The following is a 12,924-nucleotide window of genomic DNA, read 5'->3' on the forward strand; positions in this document are numbered from 1 at the left end:
AAACAAGGACACTGAAATTTGAATATTACTTAATTTCCACAAGTCACAAAATAATTTTTACAGTCTCCCCCAACTATTTAAAAAGGTAAAAAATGATTCTTTAAAAAGCCATACAAAAATAGGCTATAGGTTGAATTTGGCCCCTAGCCCCTAGTGTGGTGACTGCTAATCAAGAATGTCAGAGCTGAAAGTTGCCTCATCCAGGACTCCCCAAATTGAGATAATTGCAATCTTGCCTTGTTTCTCTTAGATTTTTTTGGTTTTTTGGTTTTGGGTTTTTTGGTTGTTGTTGTTGTTGTTTTGTTTTGTTTTGGTACTAGGGATTGAACCCAGGGACGCTTAACTACAAAGCGACATCTCCAACTCTTTTATTTATTTATTTATTTATTTATTTATTTATTTACTTATTTAAATTTTTAATTTTTTAATATTGAGATGGGGTCTCATTCAATTGCTCAGGGACTCCCTAAATTACTGAGGCTGACTTTGAATTTGTAATCCTCCTGCCTGGGAATACAGGTATGCGCCATCCCTCCCAGCTAAAACTGCTTTCTTAAACCTTTGTGCCTCTTCTGACATATCCTGAAATTCCTTTCTGTTGTGTAAGTCAAGAACCTGTCAGGGTTGTGTTGAGATCCCCTTCTCCCTTCTTGGAACTTCTTCAGACCTCACCTCATGGGGTGACAGTATTATGGTATTTGAAAAGCTAGGAGTGTTGGTGCACATCTGTAGTCCAGCGACTTGGGAGGCTGAGGCAGGGTCGCAAGTTCAAAGCCAGTCTCAGCAATTTAGTGAGGCCCTAAGCAATTTAAGGAGACCATGTCTCAAAATAAAAAATGAAAAGTGCTGGGGAAACTCCCTTGGGTTCAATCTGAGGTACCAAAAGAAAAAGAAAATAGTAATTGATAGGGGCTGGGGAGATAGCTCAGTCGGTAGAGTGCTTGCCTTGTAAGCACAAGGCTCTGGGTTCCATCCCCAGCACCAAAAAAAGTTAAAAAAAAAAAAAAAAAAAGGTAATTGCTAGAAATAGCTGCCTCCATATAGGCCTGAGGTATGAAACGGAAATCAGATACCTTTTTTACAGTAAGTTTTGTTATGTTCTTTGACATTTTAAAGTACAGGCATTACTTGGATACATATAAAAGTTAATAATAACAATTCGTAGGAGCTTGCTTCTGACCCAACCTTGCTTGGGGTCCTACCTTGGAGCTCTCTCAATGAAGCTCCAGGCCAAGAGGGAAGGAAAAAAAAAAAAAAAAGAAAGAAAAGAAAAAGAAAAAAGAAAAGATTAATTCATAGTTTAAAATAGTTTACATAACCCGGTTCTTAAGTACCATGCTGTTAAAACTATGTACCTAAACAATAAACATGTTTATTTATGTAATTGCAATTTTTAGGTTAAAAAAAAGAAAAAGAATCCATGAAAATATTGCTGATGATGCGTACAATTACCGTCACAAGAAACCAGCGAACTATTGATACCCTACAGGAACTGACAACATGCCCGACGAGGTGATGACTTTGTGTTTATCTGCCGCTCCCAAGGATGAAATTCATGAGAAAATGCCTTCGAGTTCAGTTAGAGGTATAAAAATCTAGGACCCAAGTGGGTGAATCTCCAGGTAGGACGTTGCCAAAATATTAGCATTTTAGTCTGTAATCAATTTACATTTAGGAATGTAGTGATTCCTTTTTCGCTTTTAAAAAAAGGTCTAGCTTAGAGTCTAAGTTTTAATTCTGCCATTAACAGACTAGGTGACCATAGTCAAATAATTAGTTTTTAATGGTGACACTGTGTTACAGGACAAGAGAAATCTGAATATCCAAAATCCCGACTAATGTTAAATTAATGCAATTGGCTCCGTCTTCTTCAATACTTCTTCGCGAGAAGTATTTTGGCCCTCCTGGCGCACTATCCGCGTAGGCTCCCGAAGCAGTCGTAAACTCCGCCCCCTGCGCCCAGGACGGCGCGAAAACCCGATTGACAAGAACTCCCGCCGAAGCCCCGCGGTCCGATCTGTGTTCTGTCCGCTGTCGGCACCAGCCCTCCGGTCCCAAGTACTCAGCCTGGAACTGCCGCCTCAGGAACACCGTGCACTGCCGGCCGCGTCCCAGGACCCTCGCTACCGCGTTTTCTCACCGCCTCTTTCCGCGTTTAACTCGACGGTTCTGGGCCCAGCCTCCGCGCCCGCTTCGGGCAGGTGGGCGCGGTGGGACCTGGGACGGACCCGGCGGCCCAACAATTCGCTCCTACGGGAACTGGCCACCTCCATGGCCTCCAGGCAGACTGAGCCGGACCGCGTAAGGTCCTAGGAGCTGGGATTCTGGGAGGCAGGGAGCATGGTGGGGGTCCTGGCCATGGCGGCTGCAGCTGCTCCCCCTCCGGTGAAGGACTACGAGATTGAGGTGAGGTCAAGTTTCTGTCAAATTCTTTCCTTCATCTGTTGGAAATTGTGGAGTGGGTGTGGGTGGGGGGTGTTTCCTAGTTTGCATCTGGGATGGCAAAGGAGGGCCATGGTAAGGACCCACAATTAGAACTTTGTGTGGGACAGTTGCCAACATACGTCGTTTCATTAGTGTCGTAGTAAATAACAAACATTGAGATTGTGAGATGTTTGGGGGTCACTGCAAATCAGGATTTAAGAAACCATAGGCAATTCCCAGATCCCGAAATGTTGGTGGAACTTGAAGTTTTAGACTTCTGACATGTCATGGGAGGATCCCAGGGTCAGATTCTTAGTTCGTGATCTGGAATCATAGGACTTAAGCTTTGAAAAAGATCTTTAAATTCAAGTAGTCAGTACATCTACCTCTTCTCCTAGTTCCATTTAGAATGTCACTACTGGAATCAAACAAGGTACTTAATAAAAAAAAAAAAAAAATCAATTTCTTAAGGCTTCAGAGCTTTCTATACTGGGCTTAGGAGCCCTAACTCAGCATGCTGATGTTCTCATGGACTACCAGGTTTCAGTGAAATACATTATGCTGTGAAGTAGAGGGTTAGCATTTTCAATATATAGTTGTTATATATTTACACTTTTTCATCTCATACCAGCATTTTTTTTTTTTTTTTTTTTTTTTGTGCTGGGGATCAAACCCAGGGCCTTGTGCTTGCAAGGCAAGCACTCTACCGACTGAGCTATCTCCCCAGCCCCTCATACCAGCATTCTAATTCATGTATCTTGGTGTCCTTGAAGTGAGCTAGGACTTAACAAAAATTAACTTTATTAAGTTTTGTTAAGTCCTAGCTCACAGTTCACTCCACTGTGAGTCACTCTTTTAGAATCAAGTAATATCTATTTGATAATAATTGTTATACTCATATTTGCTAAATCAAGTGAATTACTCAGTTTGTCTCAGGTGTGAAGGACTTCTGGCACTGAATTACACAATTCTTAATTTTCTATGTGCAGTTCTATCATTCTTTTGCTTAATAGTTTCTGCTTTTGGTACTCTGCTTAGAGAGCCTATTTCATAATAATGATACTTAGTGGTTAGTATTGTAAGGTAAAGGTCTTTTTACACTATTTTGCTTAATATTACCCCTGTGATGAGGTATTATCTGTATTCTACAGATGAAGGAAGGTTAAGAAGTAATTAAAAGTAGGTTAGGGGCTGGGGAGATAGCTCAGTTGGTAGAGTGCTTGCCTTGCAAGCACAAGGCCCTGGGTTCGATCCCTAGCACCACAAAAAAAAAAAAAAAAAAAAGGTAGGTTAAAGTAAGTTCAAAAATTAGTGTGTGTGAGGCGGGTACTGGGGATTGAATCTATGGCCTGCCCATACTACATAAGTGCTCTACCACAGAGCTACATCCCAAGCCCTTTTTATTTTTTATTTTGAGACAGGATCTCCTTAAATTGCTCAGGCGGCCTCAAATTTGTGGACCTTCTGCTTTAACCTTCCAAGTAGAGAATTTATAGGCATATGCCACAAAACCCAGTTCCATCTTAAATTAAATAAATAAAAAGTTATAAGTGATTTGCTTAAGTGTCCCTACCAGTTGATGTCAGGGCCAGCACTTGAACTTAGATCTTCCCAACTCCAGAGCCTAGTGGATAGAGCCTCTGATACCATCTCAAAGTTACATAAATAATAATAATACCTCATTTTTCTAATACATTTACAGTTTCATTTTAACATGTATAATTTAATGTGTCTTTATTTTGCCTCATATTTATCCAAATGTTGAGAAATTTGTCTTAATATAGTTCATTAACTATTACTGTTGTTACCACATACAAGTTCTTTTTTAAAAAAATTTTTTTAGTTGTAAATGGACACAATATTTTTATTCATTAATTTTTATTTTTAATGTGGTGCTGAAGATCAAAGTCAGTGCCTCACATGTGTGAGGCAAGCACTCTACCACTGATCCCTACAAGTTCTTAAATATGAACTTAAGTTTGTTTCTGTTTTTTTTTTTTTTTTTTTTTTTTGGTACCAGGGATCGAACTCAGGGGCACTTTAACACTGAGTCACATCCCCAGCTCTGTTGAGTTTTTATTTTGAGACAAGGTCTGGCTAAGTTGCTTAGGTTCTCACTAAATTGGTAAGGCTGGCTTTGAACTTGCAGTCCTCCTGCCTCAGCTCCCTAGTCCCTGGGATTATAGGTGCCTGGCGGTTTCTGGTTTTCTAATCCATTACATCAAGCTGCTTGCCTACTCATGCATCAGAACTATGCTTTTAATTCTGAGGGCTTATAATACATTTAATTTTCTAGAAATCGAAATCCCCCATTTATTACTTACTTTTGAAAAATGTCTTTGTCATTCTGGCAAATTTATTCTCACAAAATTAAAAGATGAATAGATGAATGGGAACATACCTCAGTGGTAAAGTATTAAGTATTCGCTTAGCAATTTTAAGGCTGGGGGTTCAATCCTCAGTATTATAAAAAAAGAAAAAAAGATGCAATTTTTGTAACCAGTAAAATGAGATCTGTTTTCTATTATACATGTTACGAGATAGCTCAGTTGGTAGAGTGCTTGCCTTGCAAGCACAAGGCCCTGGGTTCGATCCCCAGCACCACAAAAAAAAAAAAAAAAAAAAAAAAAAAAAAAATTATACATGTTACTGATTTATTGATTTATTTATCTATTTATTTTCACCATTTTATTTGTGTATATGTAATTGATTAAAATCAATGAATTTCTTGGGTCAGGTTCAGGTAACTAGCTTATCTACATCATTTATTTAGGTACCAGGGATTGAACCTAGGGGTGCTTAACCACTGGCCACATCCTCAGCCCTTTTTCTTTTTTAAATTTTGAGACAGTGTCTCTCTAAATTGCTTAGGGCTTCTCTAAGTTGCTGAGGCTTCCTTTGAACTCATGATCCTCTGGCCTCAGTCTCCCAAGCCACTGGGATAACCCATGTTTGCCACCACCACCCAATTTATCTACTTTAAAAGTTTGTCTAGACCTAAGGTATGCTGCAAACATAGTCTGGAGTAAAATGAGAAATGACATCTTTTCAAAGACAAGACTTAGAAATTCTAACCTAAGCTGAGCAGAGTGTGGTGTCACATGCCTATAATCCCAGAGACTCGTGAGACTGAGGCAGGATAATTCTAAGTTCCAGGCCAGCCTCAACAATTTAGTGAGGCCCTGAGCAACTCAACGACACCCTGTCTCAAAATAAACTATAAAAGGCTAGAGATGGTGCTCAGTGGTTAAGCACTCTGGGTTAAATCCCTGGTACTGCCCCACCCCCCTCCCCCCCCCCAAAAAAATTCTAATCCAGCAAGTTAAAATGTTTTTATTCTCTGATAGCAGGGCTGATTCATCCTGGCTACTTGGCCATAGGCATTAGATCAAGATAAAGAGCACAGACCACCAAACAAGACCAGTGATCCATCCTTGTTCATTTTCACAATTCAATCACCTATATTCAAAAGATTAACTTATAAATTCTTTGTAAGTTACATGCTGACAAAAATTGGATCATTGCCATTGGTAAGCCAGCAGATGTAGGAGTCTGTGTCACATGTCACATTCTAGATGCACTGAAAGCCTGTTATTAGGCCATAGAGAGCAGTTATCAAGTCCCAATATATGTGATCCCCCCACTTGCCCCTAGGAGGGCCTCAGACAGGCAGGTAAGCACTCTGCGCTGAACTATATTTATATTCCCAGGCCCCTGCTTTTTTTTTTCCTCAGTCCTAGGAATTCAACCCAGGGACATTGTACCACTGAGCTACCGCCCTAGCCATTTTTTTTTTTTTTTTTTTTTTTGAGACCGTCTCGCTAAATTGCAGAGTCACCTCAAACTTGCGATCCTCCTGTCTCAGCTTCTGAAGTATCTGGGATTACAGGCATGTGATATCATACCTGCTGAAAACCTTAATTTTCGATATCGTAACCAGAAAATTTAATCAACTCCCAAAAGCAGAAAGGATTGATATTTATTGGACCAGATGGGGTGGTACTCACTTGTAATCCCAGCTACTTGGGAGACTGAGGCAGGAAGATAGCAAATTCAAGGCCAGCCTGGGCAATTTTAACAAGACCCTGCCTTAAAATAAAATTTCAAAAGGGCTGGCGATGTAGCTAAGTGGCAGAGCTTCTGTCTAACATGTGCAGGGTCCTGGGTTTACACACAAAAAATTAATTTTCCTTGATAATATCATCTGATTCATGATTTTCATCTTGAGCCTTATACTCTCCTCACAACAGCCAGTGCCTCTCCAGATCTTCTTCAGCCACACCTAGGCTCACTATAACCTTAGCTCAGCTTACTTTGGTGCATCCATTATTGCTGACCATGAGTGACTAATATATGACTGACAAAAATATGACTATGCTTAGTATAATCAACTTGATGTTGTGAGGGTAATAGCTAGTGCAGGAGGTAGGCAGTAACTGTTTTAGTATCGAAACACTGGAATTGGGCTGAGGTTGTAACTCAGTGGTAGAGCACTTGCCTAGCATGTGTGAAGCACTGGGTTCAATTTTCAGCACCACATAAAAATAAATAAATAAAATAAAGGTATTGTGTCCATCTATAACTAAAAAAAATATTAAAAAAAAACCCATTGGACTTGTGGGAAGTGTTCTTTTGGTGATCTTTCAGTGTAATTTCTACTTGATTTGGTAAATTTTGGGATTCTGGGCTTATTCATTAAATATTTACTTCTTAACTATAGTTAAGATAATGTGTTTATCTTAGTGGTGGGATTGAACCCAGAGTCTTACATGTGCTAGGCAAGTGTTCTACACTAAGCTACATCCCTAGCCCATGTGTTTATTTTTAAGTAAAAAGTAAAAGGGAATGCAGATACTGTATGGTCTCTACCATGTGTCAGACTTCACATATTTTTATATATTTACTACAAATTCTGTAAGATGGGTATTGGTACCCAAAGGTTATAGAGGTCAAGAAAAATTAATAATTTTTTATAAGTATAGTGACCTTGGTTTTGTTTCAGTATAAATTTTTTATCCAAGTATGATAGAGGTGTGTGTGCATGCAATTTGACATGACATTGAGATTTCAATGTAGGTTTAATCTTAAAGCTCATTTTCTGCTAGGCACAGTGGTATACACCTGTAAACCCAGTGGCTCAGAGGCCTAGGCAGGAGAATCATGAGTTCAAAGCCAGCCTTAGCAATTTAGTGAAGCCCTAAGCCTCTTAGCGAGATCCTGTCTCTAAATAAAATATAAACAGGGTTGGTAATGTGGCTCAGTAGTTGTGTGCCCCTGGGTTCAATCCCAAGTACCAAAAATAAAGCTTATTTTCTTTCTAATATGTCATATTTTGCTTCTAAAGGAGCCCCCCCACCATCCAATTTCTTTCTTTCTTTTTTTTTTTTTTTTTTTCTTTTGTGGTATTGGGGATTGAACCTAGGAACATAGACCACTGAGCTACGTCTCTAGCCCTTTTTGTCTTGAGACAGGGTCTTGCTAAATTGCCTAGACTGGCCTCTAATTTATGCTCCTCCTTTCTCAGTCTTCTTAGTAGGTGGGATTATAGGCATGTGCCACAATACCCAGTTTTGGTCCAATTTTTTTTTCTTTCTTTCAGTGCTAGGATTTGAACCCAGGGGTGTTCTACCACTGGACTATACCCACTTTCCCACCCCCACCTTTTTTGGGGTGTACCACTGAGGTATATTCCTAGCCCATTTCATTTTTTATTTTTGAGACAGGGTCTTGCCAAGTTACTCAGGGTCTCACTAAGTTACTCAGGGCCTCACTAAGTTGCTGAGGCTGGTCTTTAACTTGAGGTCCTCCTGCCTCAGCCTCCTGAGTTGTTGGGATTACAAGCATGTGACCCCTTTTTTAAATTTAATTTTATTATTATTGTTTTTTGTGGTACTGGAATTGAACCAAGGGTCACTTTACCAATGAGCTACATCTCCAGTCTCTTTTATTTTTTATTTTGAGATCATGTCTTGCTCAGTTGCTGAGGCTGGCCTCGAATTTACAATCCTCCTGCCTCAGCCTCCTGAGTGGCTGGGATTACAAGCAAATGCCACTGTGCCCAATTTTATTATTTTGTTTTGGGATGGGGGTCTTGTTAGGTTTCTAAGTCTGGCCTATGTTTTGTGATCCTTCCGTCTCAACCTCCTGAGTAGCTGGGATTACAGAAGTGCAACCACCATGCCCAGTCTTTGTATTTTTTTAATTGTTGAGGCACGGTCTTGCAAAATTGTCTAGGCTGACCTTAAATTTGCAAACCTCCTGCTTCAGCATCCTGTTTAACTGGAGTTACAGGCTACAGGCCTGTACTACCAAACCCCACTAATCCAATTTCTTTTCTTTTTTTTCTTTCTTTTTTTTTTTTTTTGGTACTGGAGATTGAACCCAGGGTGCTACGTTACTGAGCTACATCGCCAGTCCTTTTTTGTTTTTTATTTTGAGACACCGGCCTGCTATGTTGCCTACGGCCTCACTAAGTTGCTGAGCCTGACCTTGACCTTGCGATCCCCGTGCCTCAGCCTTCCCATTTGCTGGGCTATGACAGGGCATGTACCACACACCTGGCTCCGATTTCTTCAAATGTTAGATCCATTTTTAAAAGTTACACTTTGTTTTATTTTCCTTTAAATAAGTACTCTCTTTTTCTTGTTTTAAATTGCTAGCCATGTAAAAAGCGACGGAAAGATGATGACCAATCTTCCTGCAAAACAATTACAAAATATTTATCACCAATAGGGAAGACTGGAGACAGAGTTTTCTCTCCACCAAAATCTAGTAATATAATGGATTATTTTAGAAAAACTTCACCCACAAATGAGAAGATACACTCAGTGAAAGAGTGTAAGATAAATTCACCTGCACCATTGCCCAATGACAATAGCAAAGACTGTAAAAATCCTTTTGGAGTGGTCTCAAATACAGAATTTAAGAAGAAAATAAAAAGGGTTAATTTATCTCATCAGCTAAATAGTATGAAAACTGAGAATGAATCTCCAATTGAAATTAATAGTGATGATAGCAAAGAAGACTGTATTTTAAATAATGATTTTGTGGAAAATAGTGCTTCTGTTTTACTTTACAATAAACATGTAGAGGTTCTCGTAGACAGTATTCAAGATGTCAAAAACCAGTCAAAGGCTGTGACATCCAAGAAATATTCTAAGAAAGTGAATCCTAAACAAGGAACGACAAAAAGTGATTGCAAAAAGTTGAGAAAAAGGAAGCACAGAGATGTAATAGATCTATCTGAAAGTTTGCCCTTGGCAGAAGAACTAAATCTGCTTCAAAATAGTGGTAAAGATACTAAAGAGATAATACCTTCCCTAACTAATGAAATTGAGAGTACGACAAATGATGTAAACTCTAGTGATCATGTTACTGAAACTGCCCATTTAAATAATAGTATAATAACTGTCTCATATGAGGAATTTTTAAAAAGTCACAAGGAAAATAAAGTAGAACAGATACCAGACACTACAATGTCAATTTATTTTCCTTCTGAAACTGTTGAGGAAATAGGCAAAAGTGATTATATAAGTGAATCAGAAAACTGTGAGATATCTCAGCAGGTACGCTTTAAGACAGTTACTGTTCTTGCACAAGTTCACCCCATTCCCCCAAAAAAGACAAAGAAAATACCCCCGATTTTCTTGAAACAAAAGCAGTTTGAGATGGAAAATAGTCTTTCCGATCCTGAGAATGAACAGACAATTCAGAAAAGAAAATCTAATGTTGTTATACAGGAGGAAGAATTAGAATTGGCTGTGTTGGAAGCTGGAGGTTCTGAAGCTGTGAAACCAAAATGCACCCTAGAAGAAAGACAGCAGTTTATGAAAGCATTTAGGCAGCCGGCATCAGATGCAATTAAAAATGGTGTCAAAAAGTCTTCAGATAAGCAGAAAGACCTCAATGAGAAATCTTTAAATGAAGAAGGAAGAGATAATAATTCTAAAAAAATCATGGAAAATCCTAATATCCAAATGGTTTCAAATAATGGTAGCTCACAGTCACACACTGATATAGGAAGTTTTCCTAAAGAGAAAAGTAAAATGCTAAAGAAAAAGAGTAAGAAAACATTGAATACTGGGGCTACTCCAGGTGAAAACCTAGAAGAAAATAATCAAAAGAAAGAAACAACCCTTTCCTTAAGAGGTAAACAAAATCGGAATAGACTTAGAATGAGTTTGAGACACAAGAAATCAGAAATTTTCAAAAGCATTACATTGCGTAACAGGGAAAGTCTTGTTGGTGAAAGTATAGCAAGTGATGACCCTCTAATGATTTCTTCTCTGTGTAACAAGAATAAATCATCAAGAAAAAACAGCACATCAGTTAAAGATAATGTTATAAGTCCTAAAGCTGAACCTGAAGACAGATTGGTAAATGTTTCCACACCTAAATCAACCAGGAGATCTATACGAAGTAGCAGCACACCTACTACAGTAACCATTGGAGGTCCTGAGAATGAAGATGCACAAGACAATAATAGTCCTGTGAAGTTTTCTACTCCCAAAGCAGCCAGTGTATCAGAAAAGCATAGCCTATACACAGCAGAGTTAATAACAGTACCATCTGATTCAGAGAGCCCTATTAGGTAAAGTTTTGTTTTTGTTCCAAAGTTCTAATATTCTGCATGTATTATTTGGGAAGGAAAATACTACATATGTTGGAGGACATTATTTTTTTTTATTATTTTTTAATTTATTTGGACCTGTCATCCCCTAGGGATGGATATATATATATATATATATATATATATATATATAATATATATCTATATTATATTTTTTATATATATACTATATTTTTTTATACATGCATACATGGCATATAAATTCCCATTTTTGTGGTTGTACATGATGTGGAGTTACATTGGTCATATATTCATATATGAACAAAGGAAGGTTATATCTGATTCATTCTACTATCCTTCCCATTCCCATCCCCTCTCTCTTTCCCACTCTAGAGCATTATTTTTTGGGAACACAGCTGATTTATAAGAAGGGGGAAAGAATTTCAAAATGCTTCTTGTTTTTCACATGTAATTTAAAATCAGTCAATTTCAGAAAAATTCTAGATGTATTTTATATGAGTTTGTTTTTTTTCTGGAGGTGGTACTGGGGATTGAACTCAGGGGCACTCAACCACTGTGCCACATCCCCAGACCTATTATGTATTTTATTTAGAGACAGGGTCTCACTGTATTACTTAGCACCTCACCTTTGCTGAGGCTGGCTTTGAACTCTGTATCCTCCTGTCTCAGCCTCCCAATTAGATGAATTTTAAACTCTTATTTATTACAGTTGATAATCCCTGGAAAACTATCTTTCAAATATGTGTTCTGTGCATTTAGCAAATGAGATTAAAAATAAATCACAGCGTTACTTCTTGAATAAACTTACCCATTTGTGAAGAAATATGTACTTGCATGCTGCTTCTGGCTAGTTTAAGAATGATCCTAGAGGCTAATTTTTTGTAAGGCTTATTATTTTGTTTTGTTTTGTTTTTTAGTATCCAAGGGCGCATAACCACTGAGCTACATTCCCAACCCTTTTTATTTTTATTTTTCATTTTGAAATAGGGTCTCTCATTAAGTTGCTTAAGGCCTCCTTAAATTGCTAAGGCTGGTTTTGAACTTGCGGTCCTTCTGCCTCAGCCTCTGGAGCCACTGAGAATAAGGGCAAGTGCCACCACTATTTCTGAAGGAATTAACAAATAGTGAACTTTGGCCTTTTTCCCCCAAATATATATATATTTATATTATTATTATTATTAGGTACTGGGAATTGAATCCAGGCGTGCTTTACCACTGAGCTGTATTCCCAGCTCTTTGTATTTGAGACATGGTCTTCCTAAGTTGCTTAGAGCCTTGCTAAGTTGTTGAGGCTCATCTTGAAATTGCAATCCTCCTGTCTCACTGTCCCCTGTTGCTAGATTACAGGTGTATATCACCACACCCAGCAAGTTTGACTTACTTTTGAATCAAATTGATAAAAACTTTTTCTCCTGTTTTATAATTAAGTCCAGAAATTGGAGTCCTACTTGGTTTATTCCTGTATTTAATTGAAATTTATACACGTGATAATCATAAGAATGTTTCTAAATACCTCATCTTTTTTTCAGAATGAAATTTACCAGAATTAGTACTCCCAAAAAATCTAAGAAAAAATCTAAGAAAAAGTCTAAGAAATCTGAGCCAACTGATGGAGATTTTACTTCTCAGAATAGAAAGGTAATTAAAATATTAGCATCCTATAAGTGATAACTATTTCCTTTTTATGTTTTATATATATTTATTTATTTATTATTTTGTGGTACTGAGGATTGAATCTAGGGGTGCCCTTCTACTAAGCTACATCCCTTTTAATTTTATTTTGAGAGATTGCCCAGGCAAGTTCTTGAACTTTGTGCTCTTCCTACCTTGCCTCAACTTCCTGAGTTGCTGGGTTTACAGCTATGCACCACCACACTTGGCTCTTATTTTCTTTTGAAAAAGCAAAAAAC

General features: G+C 38.1%; 1 protein-coding gene across 6 annotated transcripts in view; it reads left to right on the forward strand.

Moving 5' to 3' along the window:
* The window catches only part of Atad5 (ATPase family AAA domain containing 5), a 58,487-nt gene that overhangs the window by 710 nt on the left and 44,853 nt on the right, over nt 1–12,924 (forward strand). For 4 of the 6 annotated variants that reach the window (XM_047546826.1, XM_047546821.1, XM_047546825.1 and 1 more), the window contains exons 2-5: nt 1,398–1,622; nt 1,804–2,406; nt 9,084–11,014; nt 12,544–12,652. In XM_047546826.1, the coding sequence (XP_047402782.1) occupies nt 2,341–2,406; nt 9,084–11,014; nt 12,544–12,652 (2,106 nt within the window). In that variant the 5' untranslated portion in view covers nt 1,398–1,622; nt 1,804–2,340. The remainder of the gene's footprint in view (nt 1–1,397; nt 1,623–1,803; nt 2,407–9,083; nt 11,015–12,543; nt 12,653–12,924) is intronic. The other 2 variants (XM_047546823.1, XM_047546824.1) reach the window with 2 other exon arrangements.

Source organism: Sciurus carolinensis, chromosome 3 (assembly GCF_902686445.1).
Source record: "Sciurus carolinensis chromosome 3, mSciCar1.2, whole genome shotgun sequence".
In the NCBI taxonomy this organism is placed as follows: domain Eukaryota; kingdom Metazoa; phylum Chordata; class Mammalia; order Rodentia; family Sciuridae; genus Sciurus; species Sciurus carolinensis.